Below are 25407 nucleotides of genomic sequence, written 5' to 3'. Positions count from 1 at the left end.
TCAGTCAGGCACGACTGAGTAATTGGATAGAGCTGCTGTAAATTACATAAACACCACTGTATCTGAACCGGTTTCACTAGCCCTGTCTGTTTGGAGACTGGCACCGCTCGGCAGCTCTCAGTTCAAGCAAATGTCCCTGTCTGGGCAATGCAGACAGCCAGGAGACTGATTGGAGATGCCAGTGGAGTTTATGAGTGCCAGAGGCCCCACCCAGTCCAGACCTGGCCAGCTGGCATCTGTTAGAGTGGGATAATCAAAGGGAAATTGAATTAAAGTGAACCCTTAGAGAACAGTCAAGCCACCCACCCACACACACACACAAACAAATGCCCACACAGTAACACTTTATTTATTTGATTTTTCTTTTTTTTTTTCCCCAGGGGGATATTATACCACCCTCACATATCATGAATGAGGTAAGTGTTGGTAGAGGATTCAATGAATAGACAATGAATCTTACTTGCAGTTGTCCCAGAGCATCTCTTTCCTGTTCTCTTGTTCATTTTCCCCTCTCTGTTTGTTTTGGGCATCTTCAAGCTTGTGCTTCCAGGGTTCCTCTCTGACAGTCAACAGCAATGGGTACAATTCAGCATGCACACGCATACGCAAACACATTTTATTTAGCTGGAACTTTTGACTCAAAAACTTAAAAAACACAGGGCATGTGGTTCCATCATATTAAACCAAAAAAAAAAAAAAAACACGAAGGATTACAAAAGTCCTTCAGATCTCCATAGCAGCCAAACGTCTCTTCAGATGTTACAACATAACTCAAAATGGAAGATACTAAGCTGGAACCAGTTTAGTTAGCTCCAAATTGTCATTCCCATTGGATTTCATTAGGCTGTAGATATAGGGTGTTAAGATCTAGATTGTTTTCTTATTATTATTCCTGGTGGGTAGATTCCTCCAGAACTCAATGTACTTCTACGCACCTCCTCAATTTTTATGAGGCCTGCCAAGGACAAGATCTTGTGGGAGGTGGCTTGGAAATTGAGAGCCCTTTCTGATCTGTCTGTATTCCCAGCTCTCCTATCTTCTGGATTCTACTTCATCTGCACAAAGATTTGTATTGTTCTGCAGTGGCGTCTAAAAAAAAACACACAAAGTGATGGGCTAATGGTGGAACTAACATGCTGCTATTAGACGGCATAATAACCGCTCTTCATTAGATACAAACACACTAGAGACTTAATCACATTGGACTAGCACATGTGCTTTGTGTCGCCAATAGTAAATGAAAACATTGGCAATATATGGGAAATATGGCTCTAAAAACAAGGGTTCATGGTCTTGCACTTTTCCTTTTCCTATGTACTCCACCTTACTGTCCGTGTTTTTTTGTAAATAACTGCATGATATCATTAATATCTAAGAATGCAATTATATTAAATGACCAATATTAAAATTCTGTAATATTTTGTCTAAACAAATGAAACATTAAAAACTAAAATCAATTGTTTGAAATGCTACAGCATTATAATGTACAGTATGAAAAATGGATATTCAAATATATTTATCATGAATATTAATTTTGGTAAATATTACATATGTAATATTACATAAATTTAGCGTTAGATGGCAGAAAATGTAATCTAAATGTAAAAAAAGGGGAAAAGGCATGCAAAAATTACAACATAGTATTTACAATATAGTAATTTTAAAACAAACAAACAAAAAAGTTATATTGGTCAATAAGCAATGTGTACGGAAGCCCTGAACCGCATGGTGAAAAAAAAAAAAAAAAAAACTTGGTAGGGAGGAAAAAAAAAATCGAAAAGTTATCTCGTTATTTCAACATAATAAGTCGTTATAACGACATAATATCGCGTTATTTCAAGATATTAAGTCGTTATAACGACATAATATCTCGTTATTTCAACATAATAAGTCGTTATAACGACATAATATCTCGTTATTTCAACATAAGTCGTTATAACGACATAATATCTCGTTATTTCAAGATATTAAGTCGTTATAACGACATAATATCTCGTTATTTCAACATAATAAGTCGTTATAACGACATAATAAGTCGTTATTTCAACATAATAACTCTTTATTATCTATCAAGTATGATAAAGGACGTTTCCGTGATAACGTCCCCAGTGGCGCAATGCTAAAATATTGGACTGCCAGTCTAGCTTTTACTGCGATCGCCGCGGTTCGAATCCGCCTTTTGCCGAGTTCGTTCTTCTCTAGTTTCACTTCACATATCAAAAAAGGCATTTATTTTCAATAGAAATTAAAGCAATGTTATAAAAGTGCAAATAACCTGCCTAACGAGTGTTTAATAAAATTCAAAGTATTTATTGGGTAGGATTAGCAGCATGTTCGATATTACCCACTAGAGGGCAGAATAAGACAGGGAATCAATTAAACAGCGCAATAGTTATGTTGAACTACTGTTACAATTTGGTGCTCCAAAATCCCAGAGGTTTATCATGGGAATTTGCGTTCATCCCAGGCTAACCTTTATTGAGGTTAAATTTATTAGACCATAAATTTATTAGACATCCTATTTATACTAAATGACAATAGCAGCATTTTCACGATATGCTATTTATACTAGGTGAAAATAGCGATATATTCTATTGACACCATGTAAAAGTAGCCTATCAGTTCTTTGCAAGAAGTGTAAATAGTATTTAGATGCTGTAGGCTGGTATTGGCAGATACTATTTGTACCTCACTATTTTTGTACAGGATGCAATAATATCATATAGAGTGATTATATTTATTAAAATTATTAAATGGATGCTGCATTATTGGGAGAATAAAACCCCTCCACTTTCCACCAACCCTACTCAATGAACACTTTTAATATTATTAAACACTTGTTCACATTTTATTTCCACTTTTTGAACATTATTTTCATTTTATTGAAAATGTATATGATGAGAAAATAGGAGTGAGCTCTTTTATTGGGTGAGCTCTGCAAAATGCTGATTCGACCCTGCGATCGCTGTAAAGCCAAAATCTGAAACCCTACATGCTATTGTTACGCCACTGAATACATTGAATTACAACTGTCCCTTTTTAAACTTCAGTGGCCCAACCAGACATTGGAGCTATACTGTAAAGAGTGTTTGTCAACAAGGGACGCTATTTGCACTTACTGTAAATAGACACTCCGTGTCCTATTATTTCAATATATTAGCACCTATTTTGATTTTTATATCTTTAGAAAATATTACAAAGCAGTTTGTTTGCAAGCCCAGAATAATAATTAAAAAAAAAACGTAAAAAACGTTTTTTGGCCCCTGGACTAGTGCATCTCTATGTTTTATTATAGTTCAAATCAGATTGGACACCGGGCTGTAAGTTTGACACCCCTGACATTTGCACTGTAAATTGTTTTATTTACTATGGTCTAATAAATTTAACCTCAATAAAGGTTAGCCTGGGATGAACGCAAATTCCCATGATAAACCTCTGGGTTTTTGGAGCACCAACTTGTAACAGTAGTTCAACATAACTATTGCGTTCTTTAATTGATTCCCTGTCTTATTCTGCCCTCTAGTGGGTAATATCGAACATGCTGCTAACCCTGCCCAATAAATACTTTTAATGTTATTAAACACTCGTTATACAGGTTACTTGCACTTTTATAACATAGTTTTAATTTTTATTGAAAATAAATGCCTTTTTTGATATGTGATGTGAAACTAGAGAAGAACGAACTCGGCAAAAGGCGGATTCGAAACCGCGGCGATCGCAGTAAAAGCTAGACTGGCGGTTCAATACTTTAGCATTGCGCCACTAGGGACGTTGATAAGTTACGTCCTTTATCATACTTGATAGATAATGAAGAGTTATTATGTTGAAATAACGACTTATGTTGAAATAACGAGATATTATGTCGTTATAACGACTTAATATCTTGAAATAACGAGATATTATGTCGTTATAACGACTTATTATGTTGAAATAACGAGATATTATGTCGTTATAACGAGATATTATGTTGAAATAACGAGATATTATGTCGTTATAACGACTTAATATCTTGAAATAACGAGATATTATGTCGTTATAACGACTTATTATGTTGAAATAACGAGATATTATGTCGTTATAACGAGATATTATGTTGAAATAACGAGATATTATGTCGTTATAACGACTTAATATCTTGAAATAACGAGATATTATGTCGTTATAACGACTTAATATCTTGAAATAACGAGATATTATGTCGTTATAACGACTTAATATCTTGAAATAACGAGATATTATGTCGTTATAACGACTTATTATGTTGAAATAACGAGATATTATGTCGTTATAACGAGATATTATGTTGAAATAACGAGATATTATGTCGTTATAACGACTTAATATCTTGAAATAACGAGATATTATGTCGTTATAACGACTTAATATCTTGAAATAACGAGATATTATGTCGTTATAACGACTTATTATGTTGAAATAACGAGATATTATGTCGTTATAACGACTTATTATGTTGAAATAACGAGATATTATGTCGTTATAACGACTTATTATGTTGAAATAACGAGATATTATGTTGAAATAACGACTTAATATCTTGATATAACGACATAATATCTCGTTATTTCAACATAATAAGTCGTTATTTCAACATAATAACTCTTCATTATCTATCAAGTATGATAAAGGAGATTCATCTATCAACATCCCCAGTGGCGCAACGCTAAAGTATTGAACCACCAGTCAAGCTTTTACTGCGATCGCCGCGGTTTCGAATCCGCCTTTTGCCGAGTTCGTTCTTCTCTAGTTTCACATCACATTTCAAAAAAGGCATTTGTTTTCAATAAAAATTAAAACAATGTTATAAAAGTGCAAATAACCTGCCTAACGAGTGTTTAATAACATTCAAAGTATTTATTGGGCAGGGTTAGCAGCATGTTCGATATTACCCACTAGAGGGCAGAATAAGACAGGCAATCAATTAAACAGCGCAATAGTTATGTTGAACTACTGTTACAATTTGGTGCTCCAAAATCCCAGAGGTTTATCATGGGAATTTACGTTCATCCCAGGCTAACCTTCATTGAGGTTAAATTTATTAGACCATAGTAAATAAAACAATTTACAGTGCAAATGTCAGGGGTGTCAAACTTACAGCCCGGTGTCCAATCTGATTTGAACTATAATAAAACATAGAGATGCACTAGTCCAGGGGCCAAAAACGTTTTTTACGTTTTTTTTTAATTATTATTCTGGGCTTGCAAACAAACTGCTTTGTAATATTTTCTAAAGATATGAAAATCAAAATAGGTGCTAATATATTGAAATAATAGGACACAGAGTGTCTATTTACAGTAAGTGCAAATAGCGTCCCTTGTTGACAAACACTCTTTACAGTATAGTTCCAATGTCTGGTTGGGCCACTGAAGTTTAAAAAGGGACAGTTGTAATTCGATGTATTCAGTGGCGTAACAATAGCATGTAGGGTTTCAGATTTTGGCTTTTACAGCGATCGCAGGGTCGAATCAGCATTTTGCAGAGCTCACCCAATAATAGAGCTCACTCCTATTTTCTCATCATATACATTTTCAATAAAATGAAAATAATGTTCAAAAAGTGGAAATAAAATGTGAACAAGTGTTTAATAATATTAAAAGTGTTCATTGAGTAGGGTTGGTGGAAAGTGGAGGGTTTTTTTTCTCCCAATAATGCAGCATCCATTTAATAATTTTAATAAATATAATCACTCTATATGATATTATTGCATCCTGTACAAAAATACTGAGGTACAAATCTGCCAATACCAGCCTACAGCATCTAAATACTATTTACACTTCTTGCAAAGAACTGATAGGCTACTTTTACATGGTGTCAATAGAATATATCGCTATTTTCACCTAGTATAAATAGCATATCGTGAAAATGCTGCTATTGTCATTTAGTATAAATAGGATGTCTAATAAATTTATGGTCTAATAAATTTAACCTCAATAAAGGTTAGCCTGGGATGAACGCAAATTCCCATGATAAACCTCTGGGATTTTGGAGCACCAAATTGTAACAGTAGTTCAACATAACTATTGCGCTGTTTAATTGATTCCCTGTCTTATTCTGCCCTCTAGTGGGTAATATCGAACATGCTGCTAATCCTGCCCAATAAATACTTTGAATTTTATTAAACACTCGTTAGGCAGGTTATTTGCACTTTTATAACATTGCTTTAATTTCTATTGAAAATAAATGCCTTTTTTGATATGTGAAGTGAAACTAGAGAAGAACGAACTCGGCAAAAGGCGGATTCGAAACCGCGGCGATCGCAGTAAAAGCTAGACTGGCAGTCCAATATTTTAAAATTGCGCCACTGGGGACGTTATCACAGGAATGTCCTTTATCATACTTGATAGATAATAAAGAGTTATTATGTTGAAATAACGACTTATTATGTCGTTATAACGACTTATTATGTTGAAATAACGAGATATTATGTCGTTATAACGAGATATTATGTCGTTATAACGACTTAATATCTTGAAATAACGAGATATTATGTTGAAATAACGAGATATTATGTCGTTATAACGACTTATTATGTTGAAATAACGAGATATTATGTCGTTATAACGACTTATTATGTTGAAATAACGAGATATTATGTCGTTATAACGACTTATTATGTTGAAATAACGAGATATTATGTCGTTATAACGACTTAATATCTTGAAATAACGAGATATTATGTCGTTATAACGACTTATTATGTTGAAATAACGAGATATTATGTCGTTATAACGACTTATTATGTTGAAATAACGAGATATTATGTCGTTATAACGACTTATTATGTTGAAATAACGAGATAACTTTTCGATTTTTTTTTTTCCTCCCTACCAATTTTTTTTTTTTTTTTTCACCATGCGGTTCAGGGCTTCCGTACTTGAGTATGTTGAGTTTGCATAACTGTCAGGAAACATTCTCATTTATCAAGTAGATTATCAATGCTTCATTTTAAAGTCACCATGAAATCAAAATTTACAAATCTTTTTTGTGGAATATTGCAGCATTTATTATAAATGATTTATCTGTGCACAATATTATTTAAAAAAAAAATCATGTGCCCGCATAATCTTTAATCAAATGAACTTTCTCTCCCTCTCACAATGACGTCTCTTCTGCGATGACGTGATTACTGGTGCGAGGGCAGGACAACCTGTCACTCACATGAGATCATAGCAAACCACAATTGATCCATTCAATTTCCAATAGACAAAATCAAGTCCCGCCCTACATTTCTTGTTCGTGAAGCTGGTTCACTCAGATATACAGTACGTCACAATAGGGAAGAAAAAGGCATCACAACTTTTGTTTCATGCTGACTTTAATGGCGCTCTTTTAAATCCATCTTAATGAAGTTAGACATTACAATTCTCCATGGCTGAAGCATATCTCTGAAGGTTCCTTTGCACAGAGCACCATTGTATTCAACAGTAGTGCCATTCATCAGACAATTGCACTGGCTCAATGCAGTCCTGGCTAATCGGTGTGTGTGTGTGTGTGTATTGTGGCATGATTGCTAACTTTGATTGGCAAGTGAAGTTATGATGTTTGACTTTTTGTTGCTGCTATTAGTAACCAATTTCTTGTTTGTTTTCACACCCATTTTCAAATTCGGGTGCGTCATGCAAATGTACTTCTAAAGAAAAATAGAAACAGTGTTCCTGAAGTTGAGCCCTCTAAATGTACTCTTTGTCTCCTTCAATTACGTGAAGATAACATGGATTTTGAAACTATGAATGCATTTTCAGCCATCTTTCCTCGCACTAAAAAGAGAATATATATATATTTATTTATTTAAATATATTATACATATATTATATACGTTTATACTATGAGGCTGATGAATGCTCGAATCTGACTGGTTGCCGAACGTTCTAAGGTGTGCAATTAATTTCAGGGAAATGCACGGCTAAAGCAGTTCTAGGCAGGTCTTGACCTCATTGCAGTTCCATATCACTTCGCCAAATGATTTCAGTTATTTCAATAGGCCTTCAGCCTACAACCGCAAAAGAAACAAAACCCACAATGACACCGACCAAGTAAATAAATATAGTAAACAATAGGATAAAAACGACAAATTATTGTGTCCTGAAAGTGCATACTTTCTCCCGCTCTCTCTCTTTCTTTCAAACGTAAAAGAGAGAGAGAGAGAGAGAGAGAGAGACGCTTTCAGATGCTTCACGTCGTGGCCACATTACCACCTCGGGTGTGCATTATTTTCTAATAATTCAATGGCCCATCATCAATTATTCCTTACATATAGTATGCAGTATATACTGTATGTGTATACTTATATAGTTATATGTATATAGTTATATATATATATATATATATATATATGTTACTTATATGTATAGAATATCCTTATCCTTACGTGTTTTTTAGTGTTATTTACATTCTATTACAGTTTTTATTAATATTTTAATTAGCTTTTATTTTTATATAATTTTTCATTAATTTTAATGATCATTTACTTATTTTAATTTTAGTTATGTGCTTTTGCCATTTTTTTTTTAAACATTACTGTCTAAGTTATTATTACTTTATTTTCATTTTCATTTATTTTAGATTTTATTTTTATTTTAGTGCTTTAACTTAAACTTATTTCAGTTAGTTGCCAAGGGAACACTTCAGAATGTTGTCTAATATTTTTAATTTTATTTTATTTTATTTTATTTTATTTTATTTTATTTTATTTTATTTTAATCGTTTTAGTTAACGATAACAACCCTAATCCTTTTTGACTTTTCCTATTATGTTTTGCTCTTTATTGTTAGTCAGAGGACTCTGATTTGCCCTATCCACCACCACAGAGGGAACCCAATGTCTACATGGTGCCACAGGGGATAAAACCTGTCCTACAGCGCACTGCTATTGAGGTGGGCCCAAAACCTAACCTCAGTTATCCATTTACACAGTTTAAAAACACAGTCAAGTCATCTTTATTTATAGAGACTTTATACAATACAGATGGTTTCAAAGCAGCTTTACAGTGATAACAGGAATTGAATCAATGATGCAAACAGAGTTCATTTCGGCTGTGCAGCTCGCAGCTCTTAAATAAGCAGTGTCATTGTTCAGCTAAAGTTAGTTCAGTGTTGATTCAGTTCTGTTGTAAAGAGAATCAATTATTAAATTAGTTCATTTCATCTATAAAGCAGCTCTGCAGAAAACAGTGATGTCATCATCCAGCTAAGTTGAGTTCTCATCCAATAGTGTCAGTGCAGTCAAATCAATAATATTGTTGAATATTAAATGTCCCCAACTAAGCAAGCCAGAGGCGACAGTGGCACGGAACCCAAAGTCCATACAGGCTCCGTCAGGGGCCCAGTTCTCCTCTGGCCAACTTCTAGCACTGTATAGTCTTGATTTGAACCTTGCACTGACAATGCTGTTTTAAATTTTATGATTACTGCCATTGCCATATTACCATTGCACCTGATGTGACAACCTTTTAACCTTTAAACCCTTAGATACTGGCATGGGGTTTGCGTAACCTGAAGAGTTTCCAGCTGGCCAGTGTGACATCTCCCAGCCTTCAGGTGGAATGTGGAGCATATGTGGTTCAGTCGTGCGTCATTCGAAATTCTAAGAAGAACCCTAACTTTGACGTCAACACCCTCTTCATTGATGTTGTAAGCTTTTGATCTTGATTTGTCAGTTATCTGCATAATTTTGTTGAAATAAAGCAGGTACAATTAGGTAATACTTAATTAAGATTCAGCTTGAATGTGCTTTCATCAAGGATGAATACAAAAATAACACATCTATTGTAACTATCAAAGGTTAATAGTAAATACACTTGACCTTTGGCTGAGTCCTCTTCAGAGATTCTCATAGATTCTTCATGTAGAAATCCAGTTAAGGTATCACATTTTTTCGTTACAGCATGCTGCTAACCAGTTGTGACAAACTTATATACAATGTGGTCATGGTGTCCTTCACATGGTGGATGTTTCTTGAGTGATGACTGGCACAGTAACAATGTTCCCCAGCAATGAGCGTCAGTTCTTAATTCTAAAACGTAAGATAGTCTGGATTCCGTTCCAATACTCATCTAAGATTGGGAGGCATCGCATGGAAAGAATGCTGAATGACTGGGAAAGTTATTTGCACTGTCAGTCGTGGTCAGTCCTGTGCCATACCATGTCATGTTTGACTCAGTTTAGGGTGTGAAATACTTTCACAGAGGATGAGAGGAGAGAGAGAGGAAGGTTCTTTGGAATAACAACTGAAATAGAGAAATAAACAAGTCATTATGTTACGAGTTAAAAGTTTGGAAGTCTTGCATCTCTTTTTGTTCACATCTCTGCCCTTGTGTAATCTCTCCTACACTCTAGCGACTGCCCAAGGAAGAGCTCTATATGCCCCCATTGGTGATCAAGGTTATAGACAACCGACAGTTCGGCAGGAAGCCTGTGGTGGGCCAGTGCACAGTCCACTCACTGAATGATTTTCGCTGTCAGCCAGAGAGCCTGGAGAGAGATCCTACCGAAGAGGAATTTGGTGAGGGTTGGATATGAGAACCGGTTCTTACTGTGAACCAACTTAAAAAAAAAAAAAAAAAAAAATGCAAGAATTATATGATTTTCTTGATCCTTGGTTCCATTGATGAAACTTTATACTTTATGCTTACAGTATTTATGGTATATTTTCATCAACAGAGGCAATTGCTCAGACCCCTAGAGATGAAGTTCTGATTGATATCGATGATAAGGAGCCTCTCATTCCTGGACAGGTATGATCTGTCTTTTACTGCACTAATTACCTGCAATATTTCCTTCTTTTTCTTTGACATTTAGTGCTCTATCCAGATCTCTTCAGAAACTTCCTCAGAAATGCTCTTTGGAAGAATGATTTTATAGCAGTCATTATCAACCAGGGGGGCCTTTTTGTACATTTTATGATTATACATTTTTCTAGTTTTGCCAAGCTCTGAAATATTTTATCGCATACACTTAAAAATCTTTATCCTAAATCTTTATCCAGTAAATCATGAACAACTGGAAAAGTTATGGAGCCTTTAAATATTGTTGTGGACAATGCAGTCAAAACATTGAGAACCATTGCTTTATAGCTATGAATACACTTTTTGTTGTTGTTGTCTGTTATAATGTTAGTCCTCTTGGCTGTTAGTCAGTAGCTCATTGGTCACATAGCTTGGGTCTCTCCAGGTTTCCTTTAGAGCCTTGTTAGTGTATGAGGTATGCTGTCATGGCGCTGCCACTTTATAAGGTCTTCTAGGGGTAGTTTTCTCCATGCCTTTATTGGTGGAATTTAAGTGTGATTTTAGTTGTGAAACATGGCAATCACATCCTGTTCATTATAGAGTCTGGGTTACGCCATTGCCCCAGAGGGACACAGTGTCTGTGGCACCAAGAAAGCAAGGCTTCTGTAGAAAGTGACTAGTGGAAGGCTAAAGGCTAAAAAGTTATAGTGCTGTTACTAAATCTAGTTCGAAATCTATTACTTGAATTTCCTTTTAGACTGTGATTTCAAGATGAGATGTAAAACTTTGGCCAAACTAGCCTTGTAATGTTGCTATGGTGCCATGTTAGTCAACTTACGGCATAATTGGGGGTGGGTGTGTGATGAAATCATGAATTCAGTAACATGATGGAATACTGTTTGGCGCTAGCATGTATGATGAAGGTTCACACCATCTTGAGACAATGACACGCTTCGCTTTCTGAGAAAAGAGAGCCAACTTTAATGACGCCTCCTCGAGCTGTCATCAATTCCCTCTCATAACTACGACCTAAAAATACTCCCAAAAAATAAATAAAAACAACATAAAAAAATGATCAAGGGGGATTAGGAAAATTGAAAATTGTTTCCATGTCTCAGCTTTAACCTCTCAGCCTTTACTTGTTCAGTCACTGGGAGAAAAAGGAGACTAGAATATCAGATTCGGGCCCACATGGCCCACTTGGTTTCCTTGGAAATGTATCGTACTCACAAACGTCAGTTTATTTAGGTTTTTGACCTTCCAGCCTGGCTGGCAGTGCTTTACTGTGGATGTAAGACGTTCTGTCGTTTGCTGAGTGGAAAGAGGAATACTTCACGCTTGCCCTTTTGAGCTCAGTTTTGTAAGCCCACACCCAGCTCTAGTTAAGAGCCATTGATGGGGATTTTTTCTTCTGCACTTGCTACCTTTTCCGTTGATCTAATCCAAGAACAAGATTCAATTTCTTTGTATTCCATAGAATGTGACAAAGTAATGTTTGTACCTGCAATGTCTTGCCTTAATTTCATCAATTTGTAACACAATGATGAACCTGAAATGTCACATAAAACAGTGCCACTGGCCTGGGGTGCGTTTCCCGTACAACGATGTAACTCGCTGCTTCACTGCTAACAAATCAACTAGCTAGTCACGACTGTTTCCCGAATCCGTATTGTCGCAAACCTGTCGTTCAGCCACGTTGGTGAATGATGTCATGCAGGTGGTGGAGTAATAACTTCTTTAACTCCCTGAGGTCTGAAAACGCGCCGGCGCGTTTTGCAGGATTTTTTTCACATTGCAGCAAAACAGACTTAAAATACATAAGTAATATATCAATTGAAACTATAGAATGTCTTCTTTTATTTGTGTACACTCAGAGTAAAAACACAATGTTGTGCTTTTTGTAAAATAAAGAAAACTAACATGATGCGTGATCTCTCGTCTCCCTCTGAACGAAGTCCAATCTGATAGTTCTCAGAAAATGAACTGTAACTTATGAATACTAATGACAAAAAAAAAGACACTTATGTCTAAAGAAACGTTGAAATGTCAGGTTTTAAATCGTGCAAGTCAAATCGAAAACAAACATTCTGTGTTTATGTAATCTGTATGAAAAGAGAGCCATGTCAGAAGTCAGTGATTCAGCTCATTATCCGCTAAAGCGGCCACGCCCACGGAGCGAGTGCTACTCAGAGGCAAATTCAGAGGCAATACTTGTATGCATCGTCTCAATCGTGTATTTATTGTCTTGAAAAGTGTTTATTTGGATGTTAAAGCCATGGTTAGCAATCTCTAGAAGACATGCCGTTAGTTCCTGGTTCCTTTTCTTCTTTATATGAATTTGTGGCCTAAAGGTGCACAGAGCGCCCTCCGGCTGCAAGTATGAATTGAAAACACAGTATTCAGCACTCATAGTGATGACAATATTGAATAAATATTACTCCTCAGTATAGAAAATTGACATAAATATATAAGAATCCATCAATATTTCTCCAAATGTGCATGCTTTTAAGCTAAAAGCCTATATGAAATGCCATAGAGGTAACATAATTGTTCAGACACTTTGCATCACAGAAATACATTATATTTTAAAGAATATAATAGAATACCATTATTTTAAAATGTAATAATATTTCACAGTATTGCTGTTTATGATGAGCTGAGACATTATTACAGAGGGTTTTTTCACAGCTTACCTGACTGAAAGGCCTCATTAATATGCAAGTAATTTCAGGTGATTATTATGTGATTCTTTTGTCTTCTCAGGTGTAAATGACCCATTATTCATGATGATTCACGCCTCCACGCATACTGTGTTTCTTGACAAAAAGTGTCTTACAAAAACTAAATCAATATATTGTTTTATATGAAGGAGTAGGCAGCATAATTTTTACATAATTCTGAAGTAAAAACTCTAGTCTACAACCTCCAATACCCAGAAGTCTTGTGAACACAGATTTAATATCCTTTTTTGGGCCTTATTTCAGTGACTTAAGTTTTTTGTTATTCAATAACCACGCATAAACATTATTCCTTCAAAAATACAAACATGTACATACATATTATGGTAGCCTAGTTTGTGCTGAATACAGTGTAATGACACTTTTGTCATTTATATGTTTATGAACAACTGAAAAAAGCACAAATGTCAAAACTTCTCCAAGCCCCAAATCAGCCTCAAACTCCAGAGGGTTAAATGAATCCGTTTGAGATTGAATTAATGCTAGATTTTTTGCTATAAATTACGGACATGGCATCTGAGGACTAATTCTCATGTTATTTTGCTTTATTTCAAGATTCAATCATAGGCTCGTTCTTACGTAACAGAGCACGTACGCACATGTGCTCTCTTCGGTGCTTAAAATCTCTTAACAAACTAAAATATGTAAATGACATTTGTGTATATTTGAATTAAAAGATATACATTGCTTATTTTGCTCAAGATAACAATTTATTAAGTCCACATGTCATAAAAACAGGAAACTATGCTTCTAACTACAGCTCGAGAGCTGTCATTCTAACCACGCAAGTTTGCGAATCTTCATTTGAACTATGGTTTCGAAACACCAAATTGTTGAACTGTGTTAGTAATGACGGAGCTTGCGATGTTAGTTGGCTAACGTTGCTTTTGGGAAACGCACCCCTGGACGTCCAAATGCTTAAGGCGATTCAGATGGCATCATTGGCCACACCATTTGTGGTTTGACTGAAATCAGTTGAATACTCAAGAAATAACCACATGTTTGACTCTGAAAATGTATTGCTGAATACATAGTAAACACCCCCTCCAGTTCTGCTCCTGATTTCAGATGTCTCGTGACCACTGCACTATGGGCTTGATTTATAAATGTGCATTTGTATGAGGACTGCCATCAAATGGCTCGTTCTTGCTAAAATAAATAAAAGAGGGATCACAACCACAGTCATCTGTGGTAGAATCCCCAATGACCCTCATTTTTGTCTATCAAATATGTTTGATGGAATATAGGAAGTGAAGGAACTGTGGGAAAATGGGTATGTTAACTGTTCACTTTTGTAAAGAAGGCCCATTGTTGCACGGGTTTGCATACCCATCACATTTTATTTTTGCTTGAGGGTGTAGTTGTTTTTGTTTTGCACATGTAGAACATGCATTTGATTAGATGTTTTGGCAGCTCATCTTCATTTTACGTTTTCTGTTTCATACCGTGTAGCATTCATATCTCAGGTTCCTCCAGGGTGGTTTTGACATAGAGTAGCAAGGTTTTTTGTACCGGCCAGCTGCACTGGTTCAGAGTGAAGTTTCAGAGGTCTGTCGCACTAGAAGCAAAAGCAATTTGATCCCTGGGCCGCAATCCCGCATGACTTTTAGCATTCCAGTGGGAGCCTGAGGCTGCTGTGATCCACTCAGGAAACCAGGAAAAGCCACAGAGGAAAATCTGATCGTCTCCATGCGGCTACTGTTTGGAACTCGGTGGCAGTAAAAGGTCTGATACTTGCTTCATGAGATCTGGAAAGAAGATACTTATTATCTTCAATCGATATCCTGTGCATAGTAACTTTTGACAAAAATGACAAAGCCTGCATGTCTAAGCTTGGTTAAAAATACCTTATCTTGTGGCTTGTCTTGAGATTTTGTTTTTTGAGAATGTTTTACACAATTTACCACAAAATTAACCTCAGACAGTTTACAAGAGTGCAGAATCCACAAAAATCACAAAACGCAACTTTTGCATGCCGTATTTAAGTGAAAAAACGAATTATGTTGTGAAATATTATTACAATTTAAAATAACTCTTTTCTGTTTTAAAGTGATTTAATTTCAGATGACAGCTGAATTATCAGCATCATTACTCCAGTATTCAGTGTCAGATGATCCTTCAGAAATCTAATATGGTTCTAATATGATTATTTGCTGCTCAAGAAAATTTTCTTATTAATGTTGAATCTTGAACAGCTTTTCAGTGTTTTGTGGAAACCATGATGCAATTTTTCAGGATTCTTCGATGAATAGAATGTACAAAAGAACAGCATTTAATTAAAAAAGAAATCTTTTGTACAATATATATTTTTTATTCTCACTTTTGATCAATTTAATGGATCCTTGCTGAATAAAATTAATAATAAAACAAACAAAAAAACTTACTGACCCAAAACCTTTGAATGGTTGAGTCTGATTCAGCTTAGCTGATTTAGGTGCCTGAATTGCAGCAGTTATGTGATGTTGGGTTATGTTCAGTGTTCTTGTCTCTTCATTCATGTGCTTGTGTTTCTTGTGTTTCCTTTTAGGGTACGTTTATACGACAACGATGTACTAAAAAGACTAAAAACGCTGTATTATGCATGACAGGCCAGCGGTTGGCGATGTCACTTTGTTAAGAAAGAGACTATGCGCCTGCACACATACGCATTATTTTACAAAGCACTTGAGCCCAATGCACATGCCTATAGACTAAAAACGTAACATGCATATGCATGCTGTCACCGTTTCGCTTTTATGAAGATTACACGGAGACGATAATGGTATTGTTTTTTTACAAATCTTTAAAACCTGTTTTCAAAAGTTTGCGTTTTCAGGCCCCCAAAACGCCATTGTCGTGTAAATGAAAGGCCGAAATGCATACATTTTTTTTCCATTTTTAGTTGAAAACAGTGTTGTGCAAATGACCCCTCAGTTTAGTCTTGTTAAAGGGATAATTCACCCAAAAATAGTTTTTGTAAGAGAAACATCCATACTTAAATCTTTATAAACTTGCACACTGCACAAGTTGACTTGCACCACAAGAGTAACCCCTGATGCGATGCATCGCATTTTTTAATTAATTTTTTTTAATTCACTTAATTATTTTTGTGATGGATGAATGCATTTTTTGGGCTTCAAAATCTCTCCCCCTGTTCACTACCATTATAAATCTTGGAAGAGCCAGGATATAGTCATATACACCCAAAATGGCTTGAGGGTGAATAAATCATGGGATAATTTAAATTTTTGGGTGAATTATCCCTTTAATTCCCTTGTTAGTTGCCTTAGTTACTAATGAGTTTCACCTGTGTCTAGTTTAGATGCCTCTATTTGTCCCCTGTATATATTGTCTTTAGTAATTGTGTGGATTACGCAGCTGCTTCTCCTGGTTTTCTCCTGTGTGATTCTCTATGTGAATTAAAAGTATCTACATCAAGCGTTTTGAATTGGACCATACACAGCATGACAGTTGTATAGTCCCACTAAATTATGTTAGATCTTGATAGTCTGTTTCATCCTCCACAGCCTCTAGCACTCATAACCAACCTGATTGAGAATTACGGCATGCAAATTGCATTCAACAGACAGCACGTGCCAGTGGACTGAAATATATTTTTTTCCGTATTCCCCCTTAAGCATTATAACTTATAATATCTTCACCTCTAATGCCTTGTTTTTTGTTTTTGTTTGGTGGTGTACAGAGTGGTAGCAAGCTGGTCCGAACTCCCCTGTGCATTAAATGAAACTCGAGCCCAATCATCTCCCCATAGACTTTGCTTTGGCTTGGCCCAGACCCCAACTCTGTTCCCTAGCGGTCTCATAAAAAAAACGTTCCCTGGATCAGGTTCGTCACTTAAAGCAGGTTTTTGATGAGGCCAAACACAACCTCATAGGGAAAGTAACACCAATCCGGTGGCTTTGTGGATTTGCTACGGTTTTGAGTGGGTTAAACGATATACTTCAGAAACAGGGCGCTAAAAGCAAGTACCCATGTAGAGGAGCTTTGAAGAGGTTTCTGAGGTTAAACTTGAGGGAGAACTACTGAAAAGGTTTGATTTTGATCCTACGTCCTGGTGGCTTCGCCCAAAGGCCTTTAGACAGCAAGGGAGGCAAACAGCCCTACTTATGTGTGTACTTCAAAATGTTCTGTAATGCAACTCCTCTAGTTGGAGGACAACAGCAAACAAAGTGGCCTGGTCCTAATTAGCTGTTCTACTGAGTAGCTGTGTGGAGTCCTCTCTCTTGTTGTATTTATTATGCCCTGGCACTACACAGCAGAAGGCGCTGCGAGGGTTCAGTCCTCCCTCTGATGTGGTAAGTCCTCGTCTTGGGCAACTGCATCCCCCCGCTCCTGGCTGCTCACCACCGGCGCCACAATAACTGCCACCCCCTACCCCCACACCTCCCCTGCTAGGGGTCGACTCTGGGGGAATGAGAGCGCTCGATGACAGGCCTTTGCGACCAGGTCGCTGTTTATGAGAAGCCAGTCTGATGGCTTGTTGAGCCATCAGAGTTTTCGGGACTTTCTTAGAAGAGTCTATATGAAAATGTTTGCAAAGACAGAACGAAGTGTCCGTACGTCTTGCACTTATTAGACTAGTTAGCCAGTTTATTTCCTGATGTTTAATGCCACATCCAGCATTCTTGATTGTATTTAGATTGCTTTGTAAAAGAGTAAGCTTGATTTCCCATAATTTCAGCAGGATGTGGTTGCTGCATGGGAAGGCACAGCTCTGGCACGGCTCTGCTGTTTGTAACACAAGCCTACCATAGCATTGTAATCACCCGCACCATGTGCATCAATATACAGAGGAATCAGGAATGCTTCGGCATGATTAGCATGTGACAGATGCAGTGCATGAGGTAATGCGATCTCCCAGGCTCATCAGGATGGGGTGTAAAATTTCTGCACTCTGCATAAAATGCGTTTTTAGCTAAAGCTGCCGTTTGTCACTAGACATTTTTGGATTAGATTACTATATTACTATTTCAGCTTTATTTCAATTAACAAAGATGTTTTTAATAGTTTTAGGCTCACTAAATAGCTCTATTAGAGATAGGTGTGTCACTTATTTTTTGCCATCTAACCTATCATAAAATATATTTAGCTGTGCTAATTAATTATGCAGAAAATATTAAACATGTTTATGTGGCATTATGAGGAGAAACTGATTTTGTGTAAAATGAAATAGTACCTTTGATATTATTATTTTCTTAAGAATCAGCTTTATTGGACAATTATGAGAAAACTTACTTGGTTCTTTCAGGAAAAACAAAATACAGTTAATGTCATATTATTATTATTATTAATATTTTTTTCCTGCGATATAAACTTTTTTTTTATGGGTACATCTTTCCTAAACATAATAAATGCATATTCTGTTTTTGTTCATTTAGTTTAATATTAATAATCAACTAATAATTATTAAAATAAATTAACACATTAATATTAAACTAAATGAATAGAAACAGAATATTATTATTACTTTTAAATGAATGGATCCCACTTTATATTAGGTGGCCTTAACTACAATGTACTTACATTTAAATTAATTATTTGATACAATGCACTTATTGTGTACATACATGTTTTTACATTATTTTAAAAATACCTGCATATAATTACATCTGTAATTAATTTCTGTAATTACATTTATAATTACACTGTTGATTCCTCACTTACACCTTAGCCCACCCTAAAACCCCACCTCAATAGCAGTTTTGCAATACAATATAAACACAATAAGTACACTGAACTTATTTTTTGATGTAAGTACATATTAGTTAAGGCCACCTAATATAAAGTGGGACAATTAATGCTACTTTTTTCTTTATTTTGTTTTATCTTTGCTTAAACACACACGTTAACTTATATTTTGACCCCGGACTTTAACAAACTACAATAGAGCTTCCATGTATATTCTCTGTGTAACAGCAGAACTGCTGTTGTTATGTTTTGCATGATATATTATCCTTTTGAGGGGAGCATTTGTTGACATAGATGTAATAACATTTGCACTTGAATTATATTAAATGTTTGCCCTGAGCATATTATTTATTACAACACATTTCATAATACGTACAGGGACAAATGTCTTTAAAATGAAAAATATACTGTTATACTAGCTTATTGTTACTCCTTAGAGAGCTCTCTTCTCAGAATTTAATTATTTTATTCCATTGTTCTGCATATTGCATTGTTGTTTAATGGCTGGCGTGGCACTTTCGCTACAACACGTTCCCATAGAAAAAAATGCGTGTTGTGTCTGCAGCTAATTAGCGTTAGCGCATACATTGCAGCATGAACTCATCCTACTGTAGAGGCCCCTGATCTGTTAAAGCTATTATTGGGAGGGGAAAAAAAAAAAAAACACTTTTGAGCCCTATCCAGGAAAAACAACAATCTTGGGGTGTCATTCTTCATCGGGGAATCACATTTCATGGCCCTGACCTTTGTAATGATTTATCTATCAGCTAGAAACACAGTCCTGTCTGAGTTCACAAACCGCAGGTTCAAGTCTGAGCGTTCGGTAGGGTTGCCATCTGTACCTCGTTGACGCTCTCTGTTGCATCTTAGTCTGGGAGTTCCAGACCTGCCGATCCAATCCACTGTCTGCTCCGTAATATATGCTGTCATCTTACTTCATCCATATATGCAGCTGATATAATGTCTTGCTCTGTTTTCATGTCATTTCTCATAATGCTATAAAAAAAATCTCATCATTACTGCGGCCAGGATTGAACTGTTGACTGTTAGAGTGGTTTAATGTGTAGTTCAATTAGATTTGTCTTGATAAGGTTATTTAATATTATACATTCCAATTACAACCTCTAACATTTACCATTAAAACCTAAAACACTGTTTTGCTTTAGACTTGGAATAACGAAATTGAAAGATTAGGCTTTCTTAGACACAATGAATGCTCCTCTTACTATGATTGGATGTTTTTGAAAGTGTGTTGATTAGCAAATGAAGTGTGTTCACTAATGTTAACCAACTAACCAATGCTTCTGGTTTATAACAGGCAGACGGCACCAGCTCTGCCATTATTAACATATCGCCTTCTCAGTCCAGCCTCCATGTACGTATGACATCATTCACCCTCTTTCCATTTCTCTGCAACCTTCATTTCATCCTGACTGAAGCTCATTGAGTGGATAATTCAAGTGGGAAAATAATATTAGATTTTTTAATGTGTTTGTGGCTCATGGTATGTCATCTTTATTCAGTCAGAATGGCTGTGACAAAGTCAATGTGGCTTGTGTTCTGTGCTGCATGCCCTTGGTGTATGACGATGCAATGATACATGGACAAGTGACATCACCCAGACCAAGATCTGACATTTACATAAAGATTACTAAAAAAAATTACAAAATAGATGTCAAGATGCATTCTCTTGAAACAAGTCTTATTGTCACTAAGCCATTGTGCTTCTCACTTTATTGTATCTTACTTTAAGGATGTTAAGAGATTTTTAAAGATGTCATTTACTCACCCTCATACTGTTCCAAACCTGCATGACTTTTTTTATTCATTTATTAGTTTTAGTTTTAGTACTTGTATTACTTAAATTTAACTTAAATTTATTTCAGTCATGACAACTCTCGGAGTGAATAGATTTCAACCAGCATTTATTGGCATGGAGCATGGAATGTACGTAGGCTTGATCTGCTACTGCTGCTGCTGAGCAAATACTTCATTTGTTCAGCTTATTCAAAATAACAACAAAGGAAAGGCTGCTGCAGGATGATAGAACCCGCTGTAGCAGATCTCTACAGGTGGCACTGGGGAGGAGGTGGGATGATAGAAGTTCTCATATCGTGCGGCGTGCTGATCGCAGCTAGGATATGATATAAATAAAGCTACGTGGATTAGGAAGTACCTCTGATTGGTTGGTGTCGCAGTACTGAAAGAACCAATCAGTGATTGTTAGTTTCATGACTGAACTTTATATTTCTATTAGTTGCTAAGGCAGCATTTCTAATTTTTCTTTATAAAATGGATAGTTCTGGGCCTTGATTCTGATTGGTTGAGCCACAAGCGAAGCCATTGTAAAATTCCCGAAAACATACATCTGACTGCTGAGTGTCTTAGCAACCACTTTTAGCAACATAAACATATGTTTGTTTTCAATTGATTTTGTTCATTGAAGCTCACTGCATTATGTTGAAGAATATTGTGAGAGAGATATTGAGTGACCGACATTTTCCTTCAGGTCAGTCCTATGTTCATAATAAAAAATCCGTTTGAATGTCCGCTGCGATCTTGTCCTTTTAATATTTAATGGGTTTTCCTGTGCTCTGCTGACACTGACAGCGCTAGTCAAAGCATTTGTCATTTGTGTCTTGTTCCGAGTTAACAACATCAAGTTTCAATATCAAAAAAGTCTTTGCGACTGAGTGACTCGCTCATAAAGACAATCCTTGCCGCCATCTAATGGCGTAATAAATAACTTCTGTTGCTGTTCATGGTCAGGGACTCGTTTTTTCAGTGGAAGGAAGGCTTTTAATGATTTTACTTCATGCAATGATACATATTTTTTGCCTTTAATATTTGTATTGTGAGGTAACCGTTTTATAAAAGCAATAAGCCCCGTGAAGCCATGGTTTACAGTGGATTTATAACAGCTTTATAATTTATAAATTCACTGTAAACCACGGCTTATTGGGGCTTATTGCTTTATTAAGTTTATGTTTCTCATCTAATAATTATATTTCATTTCAGCTTTATTTCAATTACACACCACAAATGATTTTCAGTGGTTTTAGTTTTAGTAAATAATAACAAGTTTTGATAATAAGTTTTGAATAATTAACAGCAGCGTTTTCATTTTACTGTTATTTAACCTGTAAGAATTGCTATTTTAAGTCATTGTATTTGCATAATATGTGTAATGCGGGCACTATAATGTAAAGTACACTGTGCATACCCTCTTTAAAGGAATTGATTTGGCTGTTAAGTGCGTAAAATCAAGCATTCAGCTGTCTTAGGCCCTTTTCGTCTCTAGCATGATAATGCCTCTCTGCACAAAATGAGGTCCATATAGAAATGGTGGTAACACTTTAGAATTCTGATCCTTCATTAATAAATAACTAAACAGGAACAAATGAGTAATGCATTTAACTCTCTAGTAACTACTATTAACTAAGAAGAAACTCTGATTAATGAATTAGTAAGTAATAGTGCCCAGTTGAAGGTGGTAGTTCACTATTAGCTAATCAGTAACTACTGTTTTTTCATACCTCCCAGAGAACTACTGAGAACTACTAAATACAGGCTCATAATTAACATGAATGATGCATAATGTATAATTAATTATTAAGTAAAAGTCATGGTAACCCATTAATGACTGAAGTGTTACTACATCCTTCAGAAGGAATTACTAATTATTTGGATCAGTATTCTAAAGTGAAAAACATGATAACTCTCTAGTAACTACTGGAGTCATTGTAAACTTTTGAGGTTTTTGTACAGTTTTGTACAGTAATTCCTTCTGATGTATTTGGTAACACTTGAGTAATTACTAGTGGGTTACCATGATCTTTACTTTAGAATACTGATCCAAATAAGTAGTAGTTCCTTTAGAATTATGTAGTAACTCTTGAGTTATTACTATCCAATACTTTACAAAAACCTCAAAAGTTTACAATGACTCCAGTAGTTACTAGAAAGAGTTATCATGTTTCTCACTTTAAAATACTGATCCAAATAATTAGTGATTCCTTCTGAAGGATTTGGTAATACTTCAGTCATTACTAGTGGGTTACCATGACCTTTACTTTAGAATTAATTATACATTATGCATTATTCATGTTAATTATGAACCTTAGTTCTTAGTAGTTCTCTGGGAGGTATGAAAAAAACAGTAGTCACTGATTAGCTAATAGGGAACTACCACATTCAACTTAGCACTATTACTTACTAATTCATTAATCAGAGTTTATTGTTAGTTAATAGTAGTTACTAGAGTGTTAATAATGCATTACTCATTTGTTCCTGTGTAGTTATTCATTAATGAAGGATCAGTATTCTAAAGTGTTAGCAAAATGGTTTACTGAGTTTGTCGTGAAAGAACCTGACTGGCCTACACAAAGTCCAAACAGGCTCATAAGGGTGTGGTGTTCTGGAGTCCATATACTTCTGACCATAAAGCGTATTTCCAAATGATATTTACACGAGTCTAATTAGGTTAACGGATGCCTCTAATCACAGGAAAGATATGTGCAAGTGGGAGATCTAGCTGGCTTTGTAAGTGGTTACTCAACATTTCTAACTCAACGAAGGATTTTCTACATGTGACTGACTGCAGGAACTTAGGGTGACAGACCCATTTATTTTATTTTTATTGTGTTTTTTTTCTTTCTTTTTAATATATTTCGGAGGCAAAGCTAATTTGCCCTCATATTTGTCTTTGACTCTGTAAAGTTTTCTTTGTTGAGCTTCAGATTGGTTGCAGAACACAATTCCTCCACAGAGATGAATCCTGTTTTGTGTTAAGATCAATGAGACTTAATGGATTCAAACTATCCTTCTTTCTGCACTTTTTAGTTCAGGAATTTCCAACAGAGAATAGTCAGATCATGAATGAGGGACAGAGAAAAGAGAAGCAAGCATATAGGAGGAAGGTGTGTTTTGTCATCTTTTTAGGCCCATCTGCTCTTGGATGTCATGCAGGTCTTAATGTGGTCCAATTTAGTTGTAGTCAAACGATCTCCACATCTTCAGGGCTTTTTGGTTCTAGTCCTTAAGACTACATTACACCAGGCTAGGACTAAGCAGAATCCTTTGATACAACTTCTTGTTTATATCACACTCTAAATGTAGTACTCTTTCCATGCTCTTGCCAAGACATAGAGGTTTCTTTTTTTTTGCAAACAAAGATATTTATTTTATTAAAAAACATTAAAACCAGATGATCAAAAACCCAAATTTTCTCTCTCACCAGAGCCAAAGTAAATAGGGCTGTTAAAAGATTCCCAGTGCATTTCCACTCATTGCCAAATGTCAAGAACAGAAAGAAAAAGAATGAGTGTAAGGAAGAGAAAGAGAGAGAGACGAAAATGTGTATTCAATCAGTTTTTCTCTAATGAAATTTTGAAGATGCAGACTTTCTATATGCTTGTCCTGTTGCTTTCAGGAGGGAGAGAGAAAAGATGAAGAGGAGAGAGCTGTTGATCACACTTTTTCCTCATTGTTATGATGAAGAGATGTGCTTCACTATTTTGAGGTTGTCTAATTCAGGGATTTTCAAACTGGGGTCTTGGATCCACAAAGGGGTGCTAGAGGGTCTGGAAAATATTTAAGAGAAAAGAGAAAGATTTTACAAAATGTGTTTTTAGGGCTCTCAAATTTAGCATAACTTTAAGATAACATTTAAAAAAAAAAAAAAGCGACTGCTTTGGAGCAATATTTTTGTGAAAAGCGCTTTGAAAAAGTCTTCAGTCTCGATAGAAAAAGAGAGACACTCTCAGCTCAATACAAAGTAAACATTTACCAGATTTTAATAATTTGCTTATTAATGAATAATTAATTGTCTTTAGTACAGTAACCATTTTTTCTTTATATATTTTTTGCAGTGTGTGCAGTATAATTTTTGGATAATTTCCATCACAAGGGGATCATCATATTTTGAGGTCCTTGGTATCAAAAAGTTTGAAAACAGATTTGACTGATTCTTTCCAATTTAGGTTCTATTCTATTCTATTCTATTCTATTCTATTCTATTCTATTCTATTCTGTTCTATTCTATTCTATTCTATTCTATTCTATTCTATTCTATTCTATTCTATTCTGTTCTATTCTATTCTATTCTATTCTATTCTATTCTATTCTTTGTGAGAACTGTCATGCACATACAGTAGGCCCGCACCGTGATTGTCTTTGCCAAACCTTCAGACACTCCGGAGGACAACAGTTCAACAGTTTTCCCAATTTTTCGGTCTTAGC

The 25407-nt window shown here is 35.6% G+C and overlaps 1 protein-coding gene across 12 annotated transcripts in view; it reads left to right on the top strand.

The window, feature by feature from the left end:
- Positions 1 to 25407, top strand: part of dysf (dysferlin, limb girdle muscular dystrophy 2B (autosomal recessive)) — a 106400-nt gene that overhangs the window by 49549 nt on the left and 31444 nt on the right. For 6 of the 12 annotated variants that reach the window (XM_048184017.1, XM_048184010.1, XM_048184009.1 and 3 more), the window contains 7 exons: positions 381 to 416; positions 538 to 579; positions 8790 to 8891; positions 9486 to 9647; positions 10353 to 10518; positions 10677 to 10750; positions 20486 to 20542. In XM_048184017.1, coding sequence (XP_048039974.1) covers positions 381 to 416; positions 538 to 579; positions 8790 to 8891; positions 9486 to 9647; positions 10353 to 10518; positions 10677 to 10750; positions 20486 to 20542 — 639 coding nt within the window. The remainder of the gene's footprint in view (positions 1 to 380; positions 417 to 537; positions 580 to 8789; positions 8892 to 9485; positions 9648 to 10352; positions 10519 to 10676; positions 10751 to 20485; positions 20543 to 25407) is intronic. The other 6 variants (XM_048184019.1, XM_048184015.1, XM_048184014.1 and 3 more) reach the window with 2 other exon arrangements.

The sequence above is a fragment of the Megalobrama amblycephala genome, linkage group LG3, assembly GCF_018812025.1.
Source record: "Megalobrama amblycephala isolate DHTTF-2021 linkage group LG3, ASM1881202v1, whole genome shotgun sequence".
Lineage (NCBI taxonomy): Eukaryota > Metazoa > Chordata > Actinopteri > Cypriniformes > Xenocyprididae > Megalobrama > Megalobrama amblycephala.
The sequence above is the reverse complement of the archived record's forward strand: the minus strand, read 5'-3'. Positions and strand labels throughout refer to the sequence as shown.